Source organism: Corythoichthys intestinalis, chromosome 22 (assembly GCF_030265065.1).
Source record: "Corythoichthys intestinalis isolate RoL2023-P3 chromosome 22, ASM3026506v1, whole genome shotgun sequence".
NCBI lineage: Eukaryota > Metazoa > Chordata > Actinopteri > Syngnathiformes > Syngnathidae > Corythoichthys > Corythoichthys intestinalis.
This window is the reverse complement of record NC_080416.1, coordinates 30,186,461-30,213,343: the sequence shown is the minus strand read 5'-3', so window position 1 is coordinate 30,213,343 and position 26,883 is coordinate 30,186,461. Positions and strand designations below refer to the sequence as shown.

The window sequence follows — 26,883 nt, the reverse complement described above, 5'->3', positions numbered from 1 at the left end:
TATGACGGAAAATTTGAGTGGTTTTGTAACCGCGACGTTTTCATAGCATGGTAATCCGTGAAGGTAACTGGCACATGCCTACAAACGACCCCCCCCCCCCCCCCCCCTTAAATATTTTTCTCCTCGGATCTACACGATTCACGTAGGTCATCCTTTTTGACTTCAAAACGGCGAATTTCGCCGAAAGGTGAGAGATTTTCATGCCTGCAGAGACAAAATTGTAAACCTGCACCAGGCTGGGAAGCGGTTAGCATGCGTTCGCTAGCATTAGCACATCGTTCAAACAACCACACAACTGGCTCTAAGTGTCCGATCGCGGGTGGAAAACTGAAGGAATATATTTTATTCATGCTTATAAAACACATCAACTGTTGTGAATCTATATTCCACTATATTCGTTTGTGAGATTTTCCTTATACTTATTGTTCATGTGCTGCAAATATTCCTTTGAAACACTGGGTTTGTGCTTCATGCCTTATCAAGTTTTGACTCCTTTTCGTCCCAGCTACAGCTAAATTCTCCAAGGTCGTACCTTGTGTGGAAAATCCCCAGGTTGAGCTGTAATAAGTTTCACTTCAGTTTCATAGTAAGCATTCAGTTTTGAGAAACAACACCAAATAAGGCACTTCCTAAACTACTGCTATTCATAACTAACCAATCACTGCATGCCATGTACTCACTTTTTGCATATTCTGTTTTCATGTGATTTTACCTAATAAAAATCGTGCACGGGCAGAGGAGAGCTGGAGATGATCCCCGTGCCACGTTAAAAAAAAAACATATTTGAGTAATTCCTGATTTGGGTGTGAGCTTTTCCTCCTTGCAACTGTCCTTAGAATGGAATACTGGTTGTGTTTTATTTCCTGACAAAAACACACAACAAAAACAGAAAGGATGATACACACAGGCGTTGCCTCTGTAGAGATATTTTACAAGCATAAACAATGAACGTAGGTTCGCAGCCGTGTTTTTTTCTCTCGCTTACTCACCCACTCGCTTAGAGCTGCGTAGCTGTCAGTCTTCTTCTGGGGTCTGAGTGCTCTTCTTCGCGTAAACAAGTGCGAATGCGCCCCCACTTGGGCGTGAAAGCGCCACAAACTAAAAGCACGCAAGTCAATAATACAATTGAACACACATTGCCAAAGTCAGAACGAGAACGTGGCCGGTATGTTAACGTAACATATCTATTAAGAGTTATTCAGATAACTATAGCATAAAGAACATGCTAACAAGTTTACCAAACCATCAGTGTCACTTCAAAACACCAAAATAACATGTGAAATTATGTAATAATGTGTTTATAATTTCACACATAAGTCGCTCCTGAGCATAAGTCGCACCTCCAGCCAAACTATGAAAAAAACTGCGACTTATAGTTCGAAAAATACGGTATGTGTCTTGAGTGTAAATAATAGTGTGAAAAACCAATGCCACAACCCTTCATGTACTTCCTGAATCACCTTTATTTAGGAAAATAAACACCATGGTTGTACCCTTATTATTAGACAAATCTTATATTCTTTTTCTTGCATTTTATATACGAGAAGTGACAAAGTGATGAATAAAATAGATTTTTAAAAAATGGGACAAACGCGTGAAGGTGACACCATGTGGGCTTTTTTCAGGGAAGGTTACCATCAGTGTTTCCCTATGAGGGAAGACTTGTATTAACAAAGGCACAGTCTCCATGGCAACCGCTGCTTTTTGTGTCCCAGGAGGCTGAGAGAGGAGGAGGACTAAGAGGTGGTCTGGGTGTTTGATGCGGAGTTCTCACACAATTTTGTTCTCCAGCAGAGCGATCCTCTTAGACATACTCTCTAGTGAGATGCTTGTTAAGGGTAATAACAACAATTTTTAAAACATGATAGCAACAACCTTGTGAAGGTGAGTTCATTTATATTAACTAACTGACATTGACGGCGATGGGTGTCCAATCCAATTTGACCAATCAAATTAAATTGGACGTCCATCGTCGTCAATGGCAGCGCCAATGAACCAAAATGTATGACTTACCGGTCCTTTTCAACGTAATTTTTTGTCATAAAGGATATCTTTCTTTGTTAGTGCTTGCAGGGCTTCTTCTACTTTCTTCTGGAACTTAACCAGGGAGTCACACTCGCATGGATCCTCCTCTGCCAGAAATGGAAATCAAAGATTTTAGATAGTATAATGAGAGTATATCACAATGTACTGTATGTTTATGTGCGCAATTTATGGTGGGTTGGGTGGGTTGTTTTTAAGAACCTTTAGTGTTGATGAAAATACATCGCCAATCTGATGTATTATTTTTATTAAATATGTCCTCCATTTTGATCTTATGGAAGTGGACACTAGATACAAGGCTCACGAGGATCTTACGAAATGTCGATACAATAATTATTGATACACGCGTCAGGAAATCATTCTTAGGCTATTCTACAAAAAAACTAATTAACAGAAAAACACATAAGCGGATTTCAAGGGGGGGGCAGGCCTTCCATGGTGGCCGTAAAGAGACATTGAATGTAATTGACTTTCCTACGTACATAAAAGTTGTAAAGCAGTAAAACAGCTACAAAAATGAATGAAATGAACAAAAAAGAAAAATTTTATAATGGGTCAAAATTATTTTTCAGACAGATCATGTGACTAGCACCTTAAACAGTCATAATTATTTTTCAGACAGATCATGTGACTAGCACCTTAAACAGTCATTTGCTTTGCATATAATTTTAATAAAAAATTTAAAAAAATAGGGGAGGGCAATTTTATTTATTTTTTTATTTTTTATATGTTTTTTTGATTGAAGCAACTTTTTTGGGGATTGAATGATTTAGATACCAATGTCCCACCCATAATATGGCCCAACCACAAAAAGGATTGCTTCAATCAAAGAAAACTTTTTCAATGAATTTTTTTCAATGAAATTTTTCAATCTCAAATATTTTTTCACATTCAAAAACTTTTTCTATGATTGAAAATTTTCTTTTTTTGATCGAAGTGATTTTTCTTTTTGAAAATATATATTTGTTTGAAGCAACTTATTTTTTGATTGAATAACAAAGACAAAAATGTCCTAGCCAAAATGTGGCCCAAACACAAATTTTTCTTTAATAAAAAAAAAAAGAACAATCAATCAAAGAAAAATCGCTTTTCACATGCATTTTTTTTTGTTTTTGTTTTTTTGAGTTTCAAATTTATTTTTGCATTCAAACACTTTTTTTTTTTTTTGATTGAAGCGACTTTTTTGGGTTGAAAATATATATTTTGACTGAAGCAACTTTTTTTTTATTGAAGCAACTTTTTTTTGATTGAATAATAAAGACTCAAATCTAACTCCATATGGCTCCGCCCAGGGGATACAATTTTTGACTGGGGTAACTACATTGGCACGACACCCGCGGGCGTACCATATTCAATAGATGACTATCTTGGCGAAAAGTACTGCCTAAGCAGCCTGATTTGGAATTCCCCTCAAGAATGATGGGAAACAAAAAACGCTCATTGTCAACTCATTATTATGAATATTCTTGTAAGTTAATTTTACTGCTGACACTGCGTTTCGGGGTCATCAATATGTTGTGCCCCCCCTGCCCCAAAAGTCAAACTCCGCCTATAGAAAACCAATCTATTTTTACCCTTTTGCTGTGAATTGCCATAAATTTATCAATAGTACTGAAAAGGAAGTGACTCAAGAATGTCCCCAAATGAATAGGAAGTGACTCAAAATCAACAGGAAGTAACCTGTAAATGCCCACTAGTCATGCTCTGGTTTCAGTGCCATTGAGCTAATTTAGACACTATTCTATTGGAAGATTTTGGTAGCAACCTATTGGTTCCTTTTTTTTTTTTTTTTACTTTTTTTTTTTAAACAATGACACCTTTTTAAAATGATACATCGATTCATGATGGGAGCATATTGATAACCTTTTGGGCTACAAAGTAACGTGAGATCTCCTTTCCGATAAACTACAGGTGTCAAACCAATTCCAGAAAGGGCCAAGTGGGTGCTGGATTTTGTTCCAACCGATAACGCGGAGAGAGTTTAACCAATGAACTTCCTGCTGAAACAAGAAGCACATGACAAAGTTTAACTGATTACACATGTAAAAGATCTAATTGGTGAAAAGGTGTCCTCTTCATTGATTGGAAAGCAAACCTGCACCCACTTGGCCCTTTCTGGAATCGGTTTGACACCTGTGCGATAAACAGTATTATCACACCCCTAGTTTGTGCTAATATATAGTGGGGCAAATAAGTATTAAAAAACAGAAAATCACATTGTTTGATTTTTGAAGAATTTATTTCCAAAATAGAGTGGAAAATAAGTATTTGGTCACCTACAAACAAGCAAGATTTCTAGCTGTCAACGAGGTCTAACTTCTCCTAACAACGTCTAACGAGGTTCCACTCGTTACCTGTATTAATGGCACCTGTTTTAATACATTATCGGTATAAAAGACACCTGTCCACAACCCAATCAGTCACACTATGGCCAAGACCAAAGAGCTGTCGAAGGACACCAGAGACAAAATTGTAGACCTGCACCAGGCTGGGAAGACTGAATCTGCAATAGGTAAAACGCTTGGTGGAAAGAAATCAACTGTGGGAGCAATTATTAGAAAATGGAAGACATACAAGACCACTGATAATCTCCCTCGATCTGGGGCTCCATGCAAGATCTCACCCCGTGGCGTCAAAATGATAACAAGAACGGTGAGCAAAAATCCCAGAACCACACGGGGGGACCAAGTGAATGACCTACAGAGAGCTGGGACCACAGTAACAAAGGCTACTATCAGAAACACAATGCGCCACCAGGGACTCAAATCCTGCACTGCCAGACATGTCCCCCTGCTGAAGCCAGTACACGTCCAGACCCGTCTGTGGTTCGCTAGACAGCATTTGGATGATCCAAAAGAGAACTGGGATAATGTGTTATGGTCAGATGAAACCAAAATAGAACTTTTTGGTAGAAACACAGGTTCTTGTGTTTGGAGGAGAAAGAATACTGAATTGCATCCAAAAAACACCATACCCACTGTAAAGGCATCGTGGTGGAAACATCATGCTTTGGGGCTGTTTTTCTGCAAAGGGACCAGGACGACTGATCTGTGTAAAGGAAAGAATGAATGGGGCCCTGTATCGAGAGATTTTGAGTGAAAATGTCCTTCCATCAGCAAGGGCATTGAAGATAAGACGTGGCTGGGTCTTTCAGTATGACAATAATCCCAAACACACAGCCAGGGCAACAAAGGAGTGGCTTCGTAAGAAGCATTTCAAGGTCCTGGAGTGGGCTAGCCAGCCTCCAGATCTCAACCCCATAGAAAATCTGTGGAGGGAGTTGAAAGTCCGTGTTGCCCAACGACAGCCCCAAAACATCACTGCTCTAGAGGAGATCTGCATGGAGGAATGGGCCAAAATACCAGCAACAGTGTGTGAAAAGCTTATGAAGAGTTACAGAAAACGTTTGGCCTCCGTTATTGCCAACAAAAGGTACATAACAAAGTATTGAGATGAACTTTTGGCAATGAGCAAATACTTATTTTCCACCATGATTTGCATATAAATTGTTTAAAAATCAAACTATGTGACATTCTGGGGGGGGGGGGGGGGGGGTCCACACTTGAAGAACTTCAGAACTTGCCCAATTAGTGGTTGACTTAATACTTATTTGCCCCACTGTATATCTACTGTATATATTTGATGTATTAAAAGATTTTTGTCAGTATGTCCTCACACATGGAAATCTCAACACCCCCCTCCCCTCGAATGTTTGACTCGAAATTTACACCCATGTGTATGTTCATCCGAAATGTGGCGTCACGCAACCTTGGCAGATGTTAATCTGCAGCTTCTTGGCAATCTGCGTCATGGCCTTGAAATCTGCGGTGTAGAAGTAGTGCTCCCCAGTGGGCTCCGAGGCGATCTCCTTCAGCTCATCCTCCACGGCATTGCCCACGCCCACTGCATACATCTTGAAACCTGCCACATACAGCAGAAAGGGAATCATATCTTTAAAATCATTTGACCTGGAATTTACCCAAGATTCTTACTCTAATTGCTATCACATATCAACAATAGTTGGCACTCACTGTTTGGACAAATGATGCCTCAGTTCTGCAGATTTTTTTTCTCTCTTGCCGGATTTCAATTTTTTTTTTTTTTTTTTGTGTATTTCTATGGCTTAATGTGGTTATGTAATAGGTTATGGTACAGTTTAATAATGAAAGTTCATATAGACCCTACCCACGTGACGTCACAACTCCTTCCTCCTGACTGGTGCCGCCCAATTGTCCGTCAACACATCATGTTTACCTGTTACGGCTACGTACATTCCTCCTATTTACGACGTGTTTTTCTGCTCGTTAACATTAATAATCAAAATGGTGAAGGCGTGTGTGGCGGTCGGTTGCAATAACAGAGAAGATAGACGGAGAAGACGGAGAGACTTGAAGTTCTACCGGATTCCGAGAGACCCGGAGAGAAGAGAGCGAGATGGGCTGCTGCAATTCGACGACAAAACTGGGCTCCAAACGATTACCACAGATTATGTAGTAGTCATTTTATATCTGGTAAGATGCATTTAATATATAATTAGAGGGTTTTGGGCTGACAACCACAATTAAGATCATTGCTAGGCTAATCGCCGACAACATACACGTATGTATGTAGTGAGAGTGCTATCGCTAAACCATATAAACATTAAAAGCTCTAACTCCATTGACAAACGAAATGAAATACATTAGACTTGACAGTGGATGTTAGCAATAACAAAGGATTTTGAATTGAAAATTTCGTAACTCACCTTTCCAAGCACAAGATAGATTCCTGCCGAATTTTCGTGGACGAGGACCTGTTTCACCCAACCAGCAACGAAGTATTTATAAGCCTCCAAGCTCTTAAAGTTTTTCAAACTTTCGTGAGAATAGGCTGATTTTGTGTGGACAAGATAGTTGTAAATATCAGGCTAGCTAGCAGACGTCAGGCAAATACGGCGGAGACAGCGGGTCGAAAAACATCGATTTAGGCATCAAATATGGATCTGGCAAATGGATAAACTGAAGCTTTTCCACATAACGCCTTTTATGCAACGCATCAAGTGAGTTTACGGCATCCGAAAGCACCGGGTCTTCCATGAAATGCATTATAAATTGCTCGATCAATTGAGACCATTGATAATACAGACACAAAATGACGGACAAGGGGGCGGAACCATACAGCGAGCACGTGATTTTGTGACGTCGGTGGGTAGGGTCTATAGATAACTTTTTGCTGAGAAAAAAAATACCATCATATACAAAAAAAAAATCAAACATTGGAAGCAGTTACTCACAATGTTAATCATTACTTGAGTATGTATTCTTTTAACCAAATACTTTTTCTACTTGTACTTGATTACATTTTTTGGATGACTACTTATACTCTTGAGTTATATTATTTTGAAATAACGCTACTCTTACTTTTTGGCTACTCTACCCACCTCTACTAACATGTGACTAAGACTAATAAGTATTTTCGTCCAAAAGACTCATTTGCAGCTTGCTCAGAATGTTAAGAAGCTTGTCCATTTCAACTATATTTCCAATATTTTGCACCCACCCATTTCCTTGGCCTTCTTGGCAGCATCACCGATGTAGTCCTGGCTGCGTCCATCCGTGAAAACGATGCCCACCTTGGAGACGCCCGGCCGAGCGCCGTGGCCAATGCTGAAGCTTTTGTCGGTGAGGTAGCGCAGAGCCTGACCGGTCATGGTTCCCCTCTCCATGTATGCCATCTTCTTCACGGCCTCCTTCAGGTCCTTCTTGTTGTTATGGCGACCCAGCGGGAACTCCTGATGTTAAAGAAAGTCAGGTGGGTTATTACGCCTTCTTTATGTGCAAGATTATATTTTTTGTCTTTACCTGTCGGACCAGGCTGGAGTACTGCACCAGGCCGACGTGCGCTTTGCTGTCTGACACGTCCAGCTTGTCCACAATTTGGTTGATCCACTTCTTGACCAGCTCAAAGTTCTCCGGACGCACGCTCTTCGATCCGTCGATCAGGAAGACCACGTCTGTCGCAGAGTTGCTGCACGCTGGACACAAAAACACACACGTTTTATGTCAGTCCTGTAGCTTTGTAGCGACGCTAAAACGAGCGTTTGGAAATCCTTTAAAGTATTTATTCACTTTTCTTGCTATTCAGTTAAATGTCCATCCTGCCACAAGTGAAAATGAAGGTTTTAAGGAATCGACTGATTCTGCTGGTTCCATTTTTTTCGTGTATCCCATTTAGCTTGGGTGTTGGTCCAACATTGAGAGGGCGATATTGAAATCCTACTTCCACAGTGTAAATATGATTTTAAAAAAAGAATGAAAACAGCTAATAATTCAGATGACTCTAGTTTTTCTAAGTCACATTCCTCTTCAATCCTGCTTTTTACTGTATGTACAGAAATCAACCTTGAACCGGACGATTTATTCCATGTTCTTGATGATCGACTGTAGTAGCTGAGAACAACGCTACTATTAAGAATGTTACTCTACCTCTCCCTGTCATACCCTAACCTTTCCTGTTCTCCCACCTTCTGCTCCATTGGTCAGTAGGTGCATCTCTTCACGTGATGTAGTTGAGATTATTTTATCGGAATGCTGTCGGTTAACGTGTTAATAACGGCGTTAATGCAAGCCCTCTTTGACGCCGTCAAATTTTTTAACGCGCGATTACCGTAATTTTCGGACTATAAGGCCCACACAACCAAATTTGACAAGAAAACAGCATTTGTTCATAGATAGGCCGCACCGGACTATAAACCGCAGATGTTCTCACTGTGTATTATGGGATATTTACACCAAAAGATATTAACCGGTAACACTTTACAGCGGTGTCATAAGACAGTCTTATGACGCCTCATTATGACGATCTTATGACAGTCTTATGACGACTTATAAGACTGTCATAAGATCGTCATTATTATGACATGACAGTGTCATGGCCATTAATGATAGTCTTATGAGTTTTATGACGCTGCTGTCAAATAAAGTGTTCCAGTGTGGCTTATTTGTTGATTTATTTGGGTTGATAGGGAACACTTTATTTGACAGCGGCGTCATAAGACTGTCATAAGAGTGTCATTAATGGCCATGACAGTGTCATGTCAAAATTATGAGGGTCTTATGACAGTCTTATGGCGCAACTGTCAAATAAAACTTACCTAGTAAGAGGATGAAAGGTGGCCGGAACGCAGCTCAGATAAAAAAGATTTGGGGGGGAGGACGATGCTATGATCCCGAAAATATGACGACAATTGCCAAAATCCCATCTTTAAAAAAAAAAAAAACTGCCACGCTGCCATACACGCATCTCCAATAACAACAATCTACTAACGTCAGATTTATATCCACACAAGTATTAACAACAAGCCTAATAAAGTCATTATGTAGCGTAATCCATTTCCACCGATATTTATTATTCATTTATTTACTCTACATAGTTCTTCCCAGCGTCTCTTTGTTTCTGACAAGTCGCGTCGCTGTGCACATGAAGGCAGCAAAAAAAAAAAAAAACCTGGACTCTGCTGTCTGTCCGATCAATTGGCTGACATACTGACATGTGACCAGCATGGATAGTTAGCTCTGATTGGTTCAAATGCACATGTTGTTTTTTGGAACAATAAAGAGGGAAAAACATGCCTGTTAAATTAAAAGTGCAATGCAACACATAGTTGATCGGATCTTTAAAAGAAAGGAGAGAGTTTAGGTTTATTTTATTTTACTTGGGAGGTTCAGAACATCTTCCATGTTAATGTGCACTTTGGACTTACTTATTTTCGTTACACTTTAATTACAAAAAAAAATGTCAATGTTTGCTTTATCTTCAAAATATATTCCATTTCACTGTGCATAATGTAAGTCATTTGTACTTATATTTTGTTAATGTATGTTACTTATATCTTTATTATTAAATAAAACGTCTACGTTTACATTATCTTAAATTTTAACGTGTATCCTGTGTTATTGAATAATTAAAGTTTTTGCATTTAGATTTGAGGAAATGAGGGAAAATAAAAATTAGATCGAGTTTTAAATTTACCTTGCATGTTTTGGGGATGTGAGGGGGAACCGGAGTACCCGGAGAAAACCCACGCAGGCACGGAGAGAAAATGTCCAGGATTGAACTTTTGATCTCAGAACTGTGAGGCAGATGTGCTAACCACTGCGTGTGTGAAACCTGTTGTGTTTTATTGTGTGTTATATTTATAACTGTGCCAAAAGCAGTTTTTGCATACAGGTGGTTTTAGGTTTACCCCCCGCCGAAAAAAAAAAAGGGCTCCATGCCAACCTTTATGTCAGGGAGTTCCGGCAAGACATTCTAGCCACTCTCACCCTGCTTATTAACCCAAATAAATCAACAAATAAGACGCACTGGTCTAAGCGTCACCATATTCCAAATGCAGGAAAAAAGTAGCTGCTTATAGTCTGAAAATTAAGGTAATTGTGTAGTTTGGACTTAAAGACAATGTGTGCGATCCCGTTTCTGCCAGAGTTGTGCCAGAGAGCCACAGTGAATTACTGCTTTTCAGATAAAACTTAATTTGGATTTTAATGGCCAAAATGCGGCTCTTTGAGGCAGCGTGACAGGCGAGAACCCGCCTGGCAACTTGCCACGATCCATTATGGTCGTTTTCAAGTATGTTTGGATTAAAATAAAAGTGATGAACATTCTGCAGCTTTCGGGCCAACAGAGGGGCACTATATGCGGCCAAAAGCACAGGGAGGATGGGGGGGAAATTACCATGCCGGGCAAAGTGTAACTTTGGCTTTTTAGCCCAAAATGTGGCACTCTGAGGCGGATTGTGGAATTAATTGAGCTTCAATGCGCAGAATTTTTTTGACTGTGACTGAATGTAGTAGCTGAGAACAACGCTATAAAAGAATTTGAATGTTTTTTAGCACCATGGGAACCACAGGCAGGGTAGCCTAGTACTCCAGACTCACCGCTGTTCCAGCTATTGAGTCTGGTCACCATTAAGCGGATAAAATTTCCAGGGCGGAGCAAGCCACAGCAAACAGACAGCGGAGTGGACCAATCAGCAACGGGCGGGACGAGGGACTTGCACGCGGAAGTAAACATATGAGGAGAGCGGAGTTTATTCAACATGGCTAGCGCGAGACAGACTGTTGTCAATGACTTGTGTCGATGTGTTTTTGGTAATTTAAAATTGATTTTACCGTGGATTGGAACATATTCTCGGCTCTCCTGTTCGCCATCTGTGTAGTTGTGGAGACGACTTCCGACGCGGAAGAGTGACGTTGCTTATTAAGAACACGTCACGCAAATAAACGAATCTGATTTGTTGATTGATTTTGTACTTGCTCGAGAGGCCGTTAATGGGCTGGGTCCCAGACTATATTATCCGTGTTTGGAAAAACACAGGGAGAACAGTCTGGCCGTGCCAGACAACAGGCAGGGAGGTTTCAGGCGGTTCGCGCTCCTCTTGCGGCCCTCTACTGCCTACCGTTTTCGGGCAATAGGACAAGGAGGATCGGGTGAAGTCCACATTTTCAGGCAAAACGTAACTTTGGTGTTTTAACCCAAAATGTGGCACTCTGAGGTAGCTTGACTAGCGCAACCCCCCTAAAATGCACAGATGAACAATGTAAATGTTTTGGAAAACAAACATTTTGATGAGTTCACTCATTTTATCTTATTTTTCACATTTTTGGGTAATTTTATTTAAAAAATAATGTTAAACCAATGATAAAAATGATATATTTCATTAAAGTATATATGTGTATAGAAATGTAAGGTATATAAAACAAGGATATATAAAATAAAATACAATTGTTGTCGATTGTACCAAAAAAATAAAATGGAAACTCCACACAGGACCCGGGCTTGAACTCAGAACTGCGAATGGACGTGCTAACCATTCTTCATGCGTGCTGCCCTTTTCTAGTATGAAAACACCTGGGGAAATGCTAATATTCCATCATTTATCCATAGACGCATGCCTTTTGGATTCATATCACGCCACTTCGTGTAATTACACACATCGCAACACCAAGAAAATGATAGAAATTTGGATCGATTGTCAAGTTAAAACGACCGGCGCCCGAGATCCCGGAAATCTAGCATATTGTGTACGTGACGTCACAACTAGGAAACACAGTGCTTAGTACTGAATGGCGGCGATGATGGCAGACAATTTTGTTTCTAGTTGCAGCGACGAATCCGACGTAACGAACGTTCTTCTAATGGTGACGAGGAGAGTTATGAACCTTTCTTTGGTGTTTTGGGTTATTAATTTGAGCCCAAACGAAAGCCAATGCAGCCTAATGAAACGATCAGTGAGGGGAGCAATCACACTGATGAAACACCAGCAACAGATCGCGTGGGAAACACCGAATGGTTTGTTTTGCATTTCTTTTTGTGAAGCTGATACACCGTGACCGCAAAATAAAGTAATGTATAGAATAATTAGCATTTATTGTGCTATCATAGGTTTTCGCTCTGCCAACAGACACAAACATGAATGGGATTAGAGGATTTGTTGTATATATTTTACGAGCGATAATTTATACATGTGTCCAGTCCTATATCCAATTCGTGATATGTTTTTTTTTTTATTATAAAAGAGTACTCACTCTGGTCATTTCGAGCTTGGCTGCTCTCCTCCTTTGCTTAGCCTGGGGTGGTGGGGTGGTCTCATCAGTGCCAGTCATTGTCCTCTTTTTTTATATCTCGGGACATTTAGGTGGCTGCGCGTGTATGGTGGGCACCGCATCTGCTTTCAGCAGCAATTTCTTGGCAAAACCTGATTTCATTTGTCCATAGTTCGAATAGCTTCCAGGTGTAAAATGCGCACCACACGAAACCGTGCCGGAGGCTGGGTCTGCAAAATTAGCCCTCTTTGCACGGACGAACTTTACTCATTGTCTGCGTAGTCCAGCTTTTTTTCTCGCGTTCGGGAACTCATGGGTACTACATTGCGACAAATGGCTATTTGTACACCACATAGCATGACAGGTTTGAACCATTTTAGTGTTTTTTTTTTTGTTGATAAAACATGAACGCAACTCTCTCGTCGATAAACAACGATGGCAACTGCCTCGACCTTTTGTTTCCTGGCTGTGACGTCAAAGCCCCATTCGGCTGTTTCCGGAATACTTTCGGAAATGTTCGTAATTTTCGATCTATTTTCGATACTTGCTCATGAATGTGATTTATTTTTTTGTTAACTTTGTTGATATTTGTTTTCTTGCAACATAACGGTTCTATTGATATCTCACAGCCCCTTAGTATTATCATTCTCTTTAAGTTATCTGGGAAAAATGGAAGTTTAATTCATCTTGACAAGTGTAAAGTTGCCCAACTCTTTATTCTGTTGAGGTTTAAATTATAGTTTTATTAACTTTTGAAAAAAGGGTTTATTTTTTTTATTTTCCAGGTGCCGGATTCAAAAAGGCGGCAGATATTTTATCAATGCTGTTAGTATTTTAGCCAATCAAAAGCAAGTATCCCGGATTGCCTGCCCTTCCTCATGATGTCATAAATACCCATTAACACATGCACCTGTGCTCTAGCCTACCTGTGTGGACCTGTGTGTGATGTCACAAAATGTTTTTTTGTGTGTGTGTTTAAACATTATCTACTCTAGATAACTACTACTACTACTACTGCTACAAAATTTATGATTTGCATACTTAAATACTTTGAGCAACCATCTTTTAAATGAAGGTCATTTATACTAGTGCTGCAACAATTAATCGATTAACTTGAGTAATTTAATTGGAAAAAAGATTTGAATTAAAATTTGCTGTTTCGAGTATTCGTTTAATTAAAGTGGCGTTGTAGTGGTTTGTTTTGAAAGTGTTTGCATTTAGTTTTATTGATTTGGGTGGATATAATGCTCTCTAGTGGCAACAGTGGATATAACTCATTTCACATGGCTGAATCCAGCTGCTCCCTGTTAAGACCAGCATAAGATAAGTTTTTGTATGAGCTAATGTTTTTTTTTTTAAAATGCATTCGTAATTTAGTTTATCGGTGTATTTTTGTGGGAATATCTGTTTCAACCACTCGTTAAGAGCATTGTTTAAAAAGAAAAGTTAGCATTTTATACCATTTAAGTTAGCGGACCTTTGCTACATAAGTTAGCCAATTGTTCTTTTGCTGGAATTAGATCCTCATTTATTTATTTTTTATACCGTTTGAGGCTCAGCTCAGGTGGTTTAATTTTTTTTATGTTCCTGATCCGATTACTCGATTATTCGAACTAACCAGTTCATCAATTAATTGACCACTAAAATAATTGATAGCTGCAGCCCCTAATTTATACTAAATATAGTTGAATCATTCTTCTGTCCAGCAGCAATAAACACGACCACATAAGTAATGCATAACGCATTCGGCGTTCAACGTGTCCTAGCAGCATAACAGGTCAGGTTGTTCTACTAACGCAATGAATTGTCTTCGTATGGACTTTTAATTAGATAGCAAGATAAGTGAATAATTGTGACTCTCCATTGCGCACTTACCACTGCAGGTACGTCCATCGTCCATGAGGGTAAAGCCTTCTTTGCAGGCGCACTTGTACGATCCGGGGGAGCTGATGCATACCTGCTGGCAGTCGTGATCTCCGGTGGCGCACAGGTCCGACACTGTGTGTGTTTGGGTGTATGTGTGTAGCGTTTGTTCGAAACACACGCACGCAAGCACACAGAGGAGGAAGTGGGAGACAGGTAGTTAGGAGAGAATATTTAACAACTATGTCAGTTTGTAGGGTTTTACTGATCCACTGTGAGGTTTGAATGCAGGGGATCCTTAAAACTGGAAAGAAATTTGACAACTACTGTGTATTATTCCTAAGATATGCAGCAAAACAAACAGAGTGGAGATGCTACAGAACAGGGGTCTAAAACGATTTAATAGTGGAGGGCGCTGGTAATAATAGTCTGGGTTGCATCAAGGATTTACCCCTCAAAAAAGGACTAATTGATGGTAGCTTAATTTGCATATAATGCAAAAAATACCATCGAAAATATTCCTTTTTTTTTACTATTTCCCAGCGACACCGTTCTTACATCAAAACGACCGCATTTATCATGCGACGCAGGCTCTCTTTCGTTTGACAACCCAAAAATGACCATTCGTCCAAATGCGGGTTTTCCGGACAAAAAGTGATACAAAACACTTCTTGTCCTACAATTTTTGTCCAAATCACATCATTTACACATCAAAAAAATTAAAGATGCAAAGGGGCACAAAAGCTCTATTCAGTTTTTGCTAAAAACGTACAGTTGGGCCAAAATTTGCCAAAAACATACCCATTCATTTCTAATGGTCAAAATTTCAACAGCACAAAAACGTCCTTTCATTACTAGTGATTTCCAACCCAAGTCACCCGACATCATCAGGAAGTGACCCTGAAATCCCTCTAAGAAAACAGGAAGTGACCCCAAAATGCCCCAAAAGACAGGAAGTGACCTTGAAATGCCTCAAAATCAATAGGAAGTGACCCTGAATGCCTCAAAATGAACAGGAAGTGACCCAATATGAACAGCAACTGAACCCGAAATGCCCCAAAACCAACAGGAAGTGACCCGATATCTACAGGAAGTCCGAAATGCCCCAAAACCAACAGAAAGTGCCCCTGTATGAATAAGAAGTGAACCAGAAATGTCTTCAAATGAACAGGAATTGACCCAGAAATCCCCCCATATCGACAGAAAATGTCTCAATATGAACAGGATGCGAACCCCAAATGCCCCAAAATCAACAGGAAGTGACCCGATATGTACAGGAAGTCCAAGATGCCTCAAAATCAACAGGAAGCGACCCCATATACAAACCATCACAGCAAAGCAACTATTTTCTAGTATTGGTAATATAATTTTGGCTAACTTGTTGGTAAATTCGCGACATTAACCCCTTTTTTGGGAAATCCTTGATGCCAGCCCAGACTTGTCCAGACTCAATTTCCAGTGCCCACCCCCAATAAACTGAGTTTGAGACCCCTGGTGCAAGGGAAAGTTAGGTACTACACTACATACGTACACAGTAATAGGCTCATTGTTGAGGGAGGCAAACATGAATTAATGCTATATACGGTAGGTAAATATGTTGGTTGGTATAATGGTACCCCGACTTTGAGCATGTATTACATCATGAGTATTAAGGCTGTTCGGTTAATCGATTTTGAACTGAAACCGACTTTTCTGGTTAAAACGATGTTGAAAACGTTCAAATCCGAACGTTCCATTTTCAAAACCGCACAACTTTGGCTTATCTAAGCCACCGTAATTTCCTCTGCATTTCCGCTTCCTCCCACGTTTCGTTTTATTACAGTACCATATTTTGCCAAATGTATAAGTCTACATTTAAAAATTGAATCTATATGCACATTGTTCATTGGCCCATTAATGTGTTTGAACTGACGTCTTTTGTAAAGATGAGGTGCTCATAAACCTATGGGATCATTCTGTTTGTTACCTTCACTGGGGTGCATATTTGATTGTGATTGCCACCTTGCATATTGTTATTATTGATAACGGATTTGCACTAATCCATAGACTCCACTATCAGTTGACAAGACAGCTCCAACACATTGCGCCACACATTCCCGTAGGGGGCCGACCCAGGCAGAACATTGAGTTGACTTTCACTGTGATAAAATCAAACGCACGCTGCCTTCTAATGCCGGATTTAGGTGGAAACAGGACGAATGTTTTACTGCATACAAGCAGGCAGAAGTGTCTCAAAAGTGATTTGTTCGAGGATTCAAGGTAATTATTATATCAAATAGCACCATGCATGCACTTTAAAACGTTGAGGAAAAAAAAAATCAATGGATAAAATTAGTGTATCTTTGACTTGAAATGAACAATAACTGCCCATTTTTGCTTTTAACCAAGAATCTAGACTGTTTTACGTTCATATTTATAGAAATTGCAAGATTTAAGCATTCATTTACGAGAATTTTCAACTTAAAAAGCTCTGTTTTGTGACGGCCGCCATGTTGCATTTTGTAAAAAAAAAAAAAAAAAAAAAAAAAAAAATTTAAGTTGCTATGTTGGTCAAAAACTTATATGGTATGTTAAATATTGCTACTGATGTTGAAAATATAGGTGATTATCTCTCCATTTGGTGATTTTTTTGTATATCTAGCAAAAAATCTGAGAATTTTATAGCCATTTTAAGTTTTGTTATATTTATATAAAAAAATGAATTAATCAGGATTTTATGATGGAACGACTTTGAAATTTTTTATGCCGCTGGTCATGGAGACTCATGTATGCCTAAGGGAGGTGCCTGTTTAGGTTTTAGGTCGCTAGTGGCATTGGTTTTGAAAATATTTTAATTTTAAGTTTTTTAAAACGGGCCCACTACAGATCGGCCCCGGATTCCGTCAACTGATAGTGAAGTCTATGGCTAATCATTAATTTATGTAAGCAAGACCAGAGAGAAATGTTACAGCACATCACCCTGAGTCCGCCTACCATTGACAAAGATCGCCGTCTAATTCACTTATATTGGAAGGATTGGCTGTGAATGTTCCAGTGCCATTAAGTTATTTTGCCAAAAATGATCACGAACCAAGTTTGACACCCCTGGTTTAGGGAACGTAAAGTACTAGGAAGGAAATAGAAGTAACTGCAGTAAACTATGGAGGACCAGGAGTGCAAAAATTAAATAAATAAATACACAATTAAATAAATAATTAAAAGTGTCATTAAAATGCTTCTATTTCAATATTTATTTATTTATTTCAATTTTTATTTATTTCAATTTATATTTATTTATTTAAATTTAAATTTATTTATTTCAAATTTTATTTATTTATTTCAATTTATATTTATTCATTTCGATTTATATTTATTCATTTCGATTTATATTTATTTATTTCAATTTTTATTTATTTATTTCGATTTTTATTTATTTATTCCAATTTACATTTATTTATTTCAAAATTTATTTCGATTTTTATTTATTTCAGTTTTTATTCATTTATTTCAACTTTTATTTATTTATTTCAATTTTTATTTATTTATTTCAGTTTTTATTTATTTATTTCAATTTTTATTTATTTTTTTCATCACTTATTTATTTATTTCAACTTTTATTTATTTCACTTTTTATTTATTTCATTCTTGCACTCTTGTTCCTCTGGAGGTGCACCCATGAAATAATTTTAACTGTCACGTTTGCTCGTCAAAGTTTCTAACGTCTGATTGGTTGCTCAGCAAAGCAAGTCTTAACTAGTCGATCTCAGATAATAGATTGACGCCTGAGGTGTAGAACATTTGGTTAAATGTTGTTTGACACTCATGAGACGCCGTACCCTCGATGTCATATGTAAAATGCCAATCACGGGAGTAGCGCCAGTATTGATGAGACGAACACGGAAGTGTGCATGCGAGGCAATCGGTCGTCCCGAGTCTATTGTTTTGTTAATAAACAAGTGTTTTATTCAGCTCAAGTTTGATCCTTGACTCACACAGAAACAAGCAACATTCTACATGAAGCATTGGCTAATTTTTATGTACACCCAATACATAAGGTGGCAGTGTAGATCCGTATAATCTGAAAAATAATTGCTCCCTCAAAATCACAAAAACGACGAAGATTAGTAGCGTCACTAGCGTGGTCAGTGTAGCGGTAGTAGGCTTTGACGCATTTCGCGTGTTGTCCAAGCAAAACATACATATGTCCAAAATGTGCCCAGAGCTGCTCAGAGGAGCAGCAAATTTAATCGAGGACACTCTGAGGAGAACTCCACCAGCAGCCCATGGTGGAGTCCAGTCTGTGGCTTCTACATCGCGCGGGCCAGCGCCTTTAAACGGGCTGATGTCTGCATACGGGAAACTCTAGTATAACTCAGAAGTGGAACGGTCCTTGGATATTTACCAGATTTTATTATTATTTTTTTTTTAATCAAGTTTTGAAATAAGGCTAAATGACAGAAATAACTAGCAGTTTTCTAAGTAGTTTTACTCTGAACTCCGACACCATTTTTACATGATAATGATTTAGTTTGGGTCTAGGGGTGCTCCAGTGTCTCTCTAAAGTGGACCCGTTATCGAATAGGTCACCGTTTTTTCCCCCCATATATTTAATAAAGGGACTTGCGCTCTGAAGCCACGTCATTGCACTCTGAAGCCAGCGCATTGCATTACCGTAATGCACATAATGCAAACAATAATCCAAATGAGGGGCGGCTGGTTTTACTTCGTTTTTACGAGTGGAGGCTGGCTTGACCGCAGTTCTAAACTATCGAAAACTCTTCGATCAACATCTTGATCTGACAGAGCCGAGATGATGCCAATAACGTTAATTAATTGCTCTGTTTTGTAGGACACGTACTCAGGGTCCAAATGTCCTGCTTCAATTTGTTCTGAGAAATCTAACATGTCCCAAGAGAGCTCATGCAAAATCTCAGATAATGCCGCCATGTTGGGAAGAAATAGGACGTAGCAATCGCTTATTACTCGACCAACTCAAACCCCGCCTAGTTCACGCCCGCCCACCGAGTTTGATGAGCCAATGACAGATAAAATTATTTCATGCGGCCACACGGGGAACAAGAGTGCAAGAATGAAATAAATAAAAAGTGAATTAAATAAATGTTGAAATAAATAAATAAATGATGAAATAAATGAATAAAAATTGAAATAAATAAAAATTGAAATAAATGAATAAAAATTGAAATAAATAAAAATTGAAATACATTTTGAAATAAATAAATATAAAATGAAATAAATAAATAAAAATTGAAATAAATAAAGATAAATTGAAGTAAATAAATATAAATTGAAATAAATAAATAAAAATGGAAATAAATAAATATAAATTGAAATAAATAAAAAAAAAAATTGAAATAAATATTGAAATAAAAGCATTTTAATGACACTTTTACTTATTTATTTAATTGTGTATTTATTTATTGAATTTTTGCACTCCTGTGGCCTATACTACGAAGCCGGTTTTCTGGCTTAGCAGGGTAACTTCGAGAGTAACTTTATCACGTGCGACGTAAGTTCGCGGCTATGCGAGACTACGAAAGGTGGATATGTTGGAACCGAGAAGTGTTGCCATGGCAACACACGCCACACGCCAAACCTGGTCGTGTCAGAGTTTGATCTTGCTTAACATCAGGATTCCAATTAACCACGCTCTATTTAAACAGCACCCCTCCGCGGACGTGTCCTCCTGACAATGACAGCGTACTTGGACGACCCATACGACATTGGCGCGCGGATTGTGAGGGGCTCTCTCCGGAGGGCACGGGTATTTCGGGACCGCCAAAATTCGCTGGCGTACCCGGAAGATGTTCTCCATGAAAGACATATTTTCAAGTGAGGAAATTCTTTACCTGTGCCAACTGATCGAGGCGGACGTCACTAATGTAACCCGCCGAGTCAGGCCCTCACAACCGCGCAGCTTGTGTGCCTGTCCGTGCGCTCTTTTGCCAGGAACAATATATGTATTCCATGAGTCCATCGGTGATCCTGAATATCTGTGTAAGAACACTGTATGCCGTGCGATTCGGAGTGGGGTATGGAAACGCTTCAAATTGATTGTTGAAATCGCTGAATGTAAACGAATGCGGAGCTTTGCTCTCATACAAGAAATATATTTAACGGACTTTCCAGCGTTATTTCGTTGTGTAAATGTATTTATAATAATCATAGAAATATGTAGACTATTTAAACATTGAGAAAACTTGCGTTTTTTTTCTGCCAACTCGAAGAGATTAAATTGTCAAATCCACTGATAGGACAGACGCACAAATATAAAAGATATAAATGTTTATTGAATATGCATCTTACAGTCTTGTTTGTCAGCGAAAATTCGTTACCAAAGACGGGCTTTAATTTACGCAACAACGCATGGCATCCCCGCATTTTCTTCTTCTCCTGAGTCCTCACAAATATAACATAAAATTTTGGGAGGGGGGGTTGGGCTTGGGCCTGCAAATCAAGTTGATTGATCGGACTCGGGTCGGGTCGAGCTGGATTTTTTAGGCCCAAACTAAAAAAAAGAACATACGTATTCATACAGTCAAGGAGACTAAACATACAATCATCCTGCTTCATGTGGTGATGCGCGATAAATTATTTCTTACTGTTAACGTACCAAATCTTCTTTTATTGTCCTGACAGCAGGCTTTATTTCTTTTCATGGACATAAGTAAACTGGCATATTGACGCATTCACAAATCACACGATCTGTAAATTCGCTGTCAACAGACCCATCGCGCTCAACTCGCCGAATCGGTGTTGGATTTCGCGGTGAGGGTGGATTTTAATCATCGCGCATTCCTCCTCTGTGAATTAAGGTGCCCGTGCCATCGTCACAAGTAGTGTTTGACTCTGCTCTCCGCCCCCTTTTATGTAAACGCGCAGTAACTCTGACTGGGTTGACACAGGTTCGACTAATCAACCTCATAATCAGCGTCGTAGCACCGATTGATCACAAACTAGACAACCAGGTTTTGTCAACTCCGGTTACCCGCTGGTAAACTGGATTACTTCTGGGGAGGTTGAACTCGGTTCGTAGTATAGGCCACTGGTCCTCCATAGTAAACACCTTACCCTCAGTAAAGCAGCAAGCACGACGACAGCATTTGTTTCCTTCTCGTCCCCCCTCCCGGCCATCTCAATCTTCTTCTTACCACAGAAAGCCTCCTGGAACTTCTTGGTGAGCTTCTCGATGACGCTGTAGCTCTCCACGTAGTCTACGTGGTCGTCCAGGGGCTCGCTTGCCATCTGCTTGAGCGTGCTCATGTCCACGCGGCCCACGCCGATGGCGAAGATTTCGATGCCGGCGTCTCGTGCGCGCTGGGCCACGTCCTTCACGTTGTCTTGGGGGCGACCGTCCGTCACGATGATGGCCACCTGTCATTTGGACGGATGTCAATCACGAGGAATTATGTGAGCATTTGATTGACCTCGATTGACCTTGCTGATATCGGGAGACTTGACGCGAGCGCCCTCGTTCTCGCTGAATGCCACATTGAGAGCGAATTGAATAGCCAGGCCTGTCATGGTGCCCGTGGACAGAGGCTCCACTTTGGTCACCGCCTTAACAAGCGCAGCCTTGGTGCGGTGCGTCTTCAGGGACACCTAAAAGGACATCGCAAGTTAGATGTTGGATATAAACTAGGGCTGCAATTACCGATTACCGTAATATTTGCACTATAAGGCGCACCTAACTATAAGCCGCCACCCACCAAATTTGATACGAAAATGGCATTTGTTCATAGATAGGCCGCTCTGGATTATAAACCGCAGCTGTCCTCACTGTATTTTGGGATATTAACAACAAAAGATATCAACTGGTAACACTTTATCCAACAGCGGCATCATACGACTGTCATAAGACTAAATGAACCACCATGAAGCTTTGAACCAATCGGCTGCAAAGCTTTATTGCTTCAAGAAGCTTCATTTGGCCATCACTGCTCCCTTGGGGGGGACAGTCAACCGCTTCTGTCACCTGATGTTAACACTGTTGTTGTCCAACATGCCTCCTAGCATGCATTGCAGCCGTTCAGATGTAAATTACAATAAAAAATCATGTTCTGTGCTAAATATGTATTCAGTTACTGTTCCAGTTGTTTCATTAATTGCTAGTTATGGTGTTTGGTAACACTTTATTTGACCGTGGCGGTAAAGACTGTTACTAAACAATCGTAATTATGACATGACCCTGTCATGAGCATTAATGAATGATTATAACAGATGCCATTTAGTGTTATCCGGCAAATTATCTCTTTTGAATGGATGTAAAAGATCCAAGATGGACATAAATGGAGTTAGTAACATAATTGGCCGGATGATACTTAATGACTTAAAGAATTCAGTAATGCCCATGATAGTGTCATGTCATAATTATGACGGTCTTATGAAAGTCTTATGACGCCGCTGTCAAATAAAGTGTTACTAAATACCATAACAAGTAATTAATGAAAGAACTGGAACAGTAATTGAATAAATAATTAACACAGAACATAAATTTTGATTGATATTTACATTTGTAGCGCTGCAATGCATGCGAGGTGGCATTTGTTGCCTATTAACCCAAATAAATCAACAAATAAGCCGCATTGGACTATAAGCCGCAGGGTTCAGAATGAAGGAAAAAAGTAGCGGCTTATAGTGCGATAATTACGGTATTTTTATAAGCGATTAATCGGACAGTTAATCGGATAAATGTCACTTTCATCAAAACATTCACAGTTTAACTTAAAGTTGTTTTAGGCATGTTGTAAGTCAAAATGAAGACAACATGGATGACTATTTCCTTCAAAAATAATGTTTTATTACAGCATCCTGACTAAACTGTACTATAGTCTACAACTGTTCTGTTTTCAGTAAATAACACATGTTAAAGTTTTTTTTTTAAAAAGATTCTGAGTATAAATTATTATAATAATTTCTCAGTACACAAATCAGACAAAAGTCCTGTTCAACCAAATTAAAAAAAAACGTTGCTGATTGACATTTTTTTCTTGTGGGCAAAACGCTGATATAAATTGTGTCAATGACTTATTTATTTTCTTTAAACAAACTAAACAAGTCGAATAAGGAGGAGGCAGACTGTAATGAATCCATTTTCTTTATCAAACAGTTGTTCATTAATAAAATCCAATTTCAAAGCACACTCTCTTGTATGACAATTTACAGTTTCAATGGGAGTTTGTGTTGAAAGGAGACTTTAAGCTGGTATATTATTGTGTGGTGATAATTATTAAATGGTTATTAATTAAATATTTGCTTTTACCAAAGAAGGCTCATAATAAAGTATAGATTGCTATAACAGGATGTTCTATGATTGATTGCAGTACATTTTTATGATTGATAACTATTGACATGTTTAGCTCTTGATAGAACTGCCTTGTCATTCTGACCTATCTAATAATAACTCAAGAGCTAATATGCTTCCCCAAAACCTACAAAAGGACACTGATTAACATAATCACTAACTAGCTTAGTGCTCCGTGCTCAATAGTAACGTTTCATCAACAAAGAATATAAAGAATACAATTGGCTGCATTTACTCACCTCTGACGGAAGCACACTGGATCAAACAACACAAAAGACAATCTAACTCTCGACACTTCGTAATTGATTGATTCAGCAACCTAACCTGAGTGTAGCAGTGAACTCTCTTGCTTTAATCACTGGCGCGCGAGCATCCTAACATTACACACAAACAAGGACCCAAACGAGACTGCTCATAGCTGCCGGCAAAAATCAATTATCAAATTAGTTGGCAAACAATTTATTAATCGATTTTAATATAAATCGATTTAATTGAAGTTGTTGCAGCCTTAATATTGTAAAAGCTTTAACGTTCATACTTGCCTCGTTCTTGACTCTGCTGGCGTAGTTGACCACGCCCACACGAGTGGCGTTGGGGCCCACGTCAAGGCCCTCGATGACCTTGGCCAGGAAGACTTTGACCTGCTCAAACTCAGAGGGTCGTACGCTGCGACTGCTGTCCACAATGAACACCAGGTCGGTGGGGCGCGTCTTGCAAAGCCCTGCCGCTGCACGACAGTTATGCAAATCAATACATTACAAAAAAATAATATTATTTTTACCTGTCCTCTTCAACTGCTTAGAAACAGAGGATAGGAATCTGAGTGTCCTTATGGTACAAACAGTTTTAATTAGAGTTGTCCGATATTATCAGGTAGCCGATATTAAAATGATATCGATATCGGTTTTTCATTATCGGTAATGGGCCATTATGCATGTTAGCTTCAATGTGAATGTAGAAGCCTTTTGAATAAAATACAAAAATCTGCGTAAAAGCCCAGTAGAATGCGTCTTAGGAATTGTCATTGCATTGGTATGTCATATGATTGCCTGCCTGCATTTGTAATGCTTTGGTTGTCCCCTAGTGGCTATTTGGGGTAACTACTGTAAACATGATTTAATTGGGAATTATTCATTTTATTTAATTATGGACATTTTGGATCATTTCAATTTTTATTACTTATATGGGACTTTTATTTTCTATAGCTTCGGTTGAAGTTGTTCTCCTAATTTTTCACAGAATGTCTAATTTATTTGGAAAACCTTGAAGTTATTACTTTTATCATTATTAAAGCATCCAGTGGGGCATCACAATACAATTAGCGATAACATGTCAAGTGCACGTCCACATATATCGGTATAGGTTTGATATCCGTGTCGGACTTTTGGAGTTGGACAATATCGGGATATCGGTTAAAAAGTCATTATCGGACAACTCTAGTTTAAATGTAGTATATGGGAGTTTGATATACTCTAATTAACCAAGGAGAAAGAGGAGGATGGCAGATGTAAATCACCTGTAAGTGTGGATATGCGGATATCCTATTCTATGCTACCTGATCGCTAATCCTGGCACCGAGAATCTCTCTACCTGAGTGTGTGTCTAATTGAACCAAGTCATGCATATTGTTTGGTACTGATATGTTGAAATAACCGATGTGATGACTTCTTAACAATTTCAGAATATTGTGTATATCTATATATATTTCAAATACAAAGAATTTTAAAAAAGAGCTTTAAAAGATTATAGAGCAAAACAAAATTAATTGGTATAAATGTCCACCAAAAAAAAAAAAAAAAAAAAAAAAAAAAGAATAAATAAAATACAATTCTGCAATTAAAAAGCGAAAATGAGAAATAATAATGTATGGTCTAAATATCCATGTATCTGTCCCCCCCCCCCCCCCCCCAAAAAAAAAAAAAATTGCACTGCAAGATGAACACAAAAACAAACCTACTCAAAATAATATCAAAAATATGACTAAATGAATAAAATATACAAAAATATATATACATTTTTGAAAGCTAATTTATTTTAAGTTGCCCAAAAGGGATATGGCACACGAAGAAAAATCAAACAAAATGATATGAAATCAAATAATTAAAACTCATTACAAAATAAAGCATTATATTTGAAAAATGATAATAAAATAATAATACTGCAGGCAGGAATGGGGTGGCAGATATGATTTTTAAAAAATTGTATTCATAACTCATCTTTTTAATTTCAATAGACTGAAAAAAATCAATACTTTTTAAAGACGAAAAAATACACGTATAAATGCGTAAAAAATTGAATTTTTTTTTTTTTTTTTAAAGTCTACATTGTAGTCGAATGAAATACATTTTTAAAAAATTGTAATTGAATGTTTTCTGAGAGGCAAGATAGCTGATAAAAACAAAAACAAATATCACACCAAAAAATTGATAATATTTATCTAGGATAAAATACTAAGTCAAATAAATGCACAAAAACTAAATTAAAATGCATTTAAAAATTAATTATCATTATAAACAATAAAAGGCAAGACAAATTTCTTTATATAGCACTGATCTCCCTTCTCACCCTTCACATCTGTCCCTCCCTCTCTATCCCTCCTTCCAGCTTTAACACAACACTACTTTATGCTACACGCACAAACACACACAAGTAGTAGTAATAGCAGTAGTAGTAGTAGTAGTACAAATATACATTCAATACTCTAGCCACACTTCCAAATCACAGTGTCATCTCCATACGAAAACACACACTAGAAATACACAACATCTATTCTTATGAATTTTACCTAGATAAAACTACATTTACACAACTACTTCATATTACAGTAATTGACTATGTTCTCTTCATTATTATCACCTGATTGCATATGTTGAATAGAAAAGTTGTAAAAAGCCCTAACTGGAATTGTTGCTGATGTTACTCACCCATGGCGGCGGCCGTGCGGAGATCCACGGTGGCCTGTACGCCCATAAGGCCGAGCGTCAGCGCCAGGAAAAGTGGCGGCGTGAGCGTCATGGCGACGTTGGAGTCTAGAAAGAGCGAGACGAACGCACCCAGGGACTTTCTGGCCACGGTGGGAGTGAGACTGAGGGA

At 38.7% G+C, this 26,883-nt stretch overlaps 1 protein-coding gene across 2 annotated transcripts; it reads right to left on the bottom strand.

Annotated features, from left to right (window-relative positions):
• Window positions 1–1,461: 1,461 nt before the first annotated feature.
• On the bottom strand, window positions 1,462–26,883 carry matn1 (matrilin 1). 2 transcript variants are annotated; one of them, XM_057828784.1, is made up of 10 exons: window positions 26,715–26,883; window positions 24,333–24,517; window positions 21,924–22,088; window positions 21,638–21,860; window positions 14,502–14,624; window positions 7,884–8,056; window positions 7,582–7,813; window positions 5,812–5,964; window positions 2,052–2,132; window positions 1,462–1,820 (listed from the first exon to the last, which is right to left on the bottom strand). In XM_057828784.1, exons 1-10 carry the CDS (start codon window positions 26,803–26,805, stop codon window positions 1,771–1,773), a joined length of 1,476 nt encoding a protein of 491 aa, XP_057684767.1. In that variant the 5' UTR covers window positions 26,806–26,883; the 3' UTR covers window positions 1,462–1,770. The 2 variants fall into 2 exon arrangements, with proteins under 2 accessions (XP_057684767.1, XP_057684768.1); XM_057828785.1 differs by lacking the exon at window positions 14,502–14,624.

Bases quoted from the DNA above. Each gene is read 5' to 3' on its own strand.
- matn1 (XM_057828784.1), bottom strand. From the start codon at position 26,805: ATGACGCTCACGCCGCCACTTTTCCTGGCGCTGACGCTCGGCCTTATG. The intron at 24,518-26,714 runs GTGAGTAACATC...ACTGTCGTGCAG, and splicing joins CCGCACGGCCGCCGCCATGG to CGGCAGGGCTTTGCAAGACG. The intron at 1,821-2,051 runs ATATCCTTTATG...CAAGCATCTCAC, and splicing joins GCAAGCACTAACAAAGAAAG to TAGAGAGTATGTCTAAGAGG.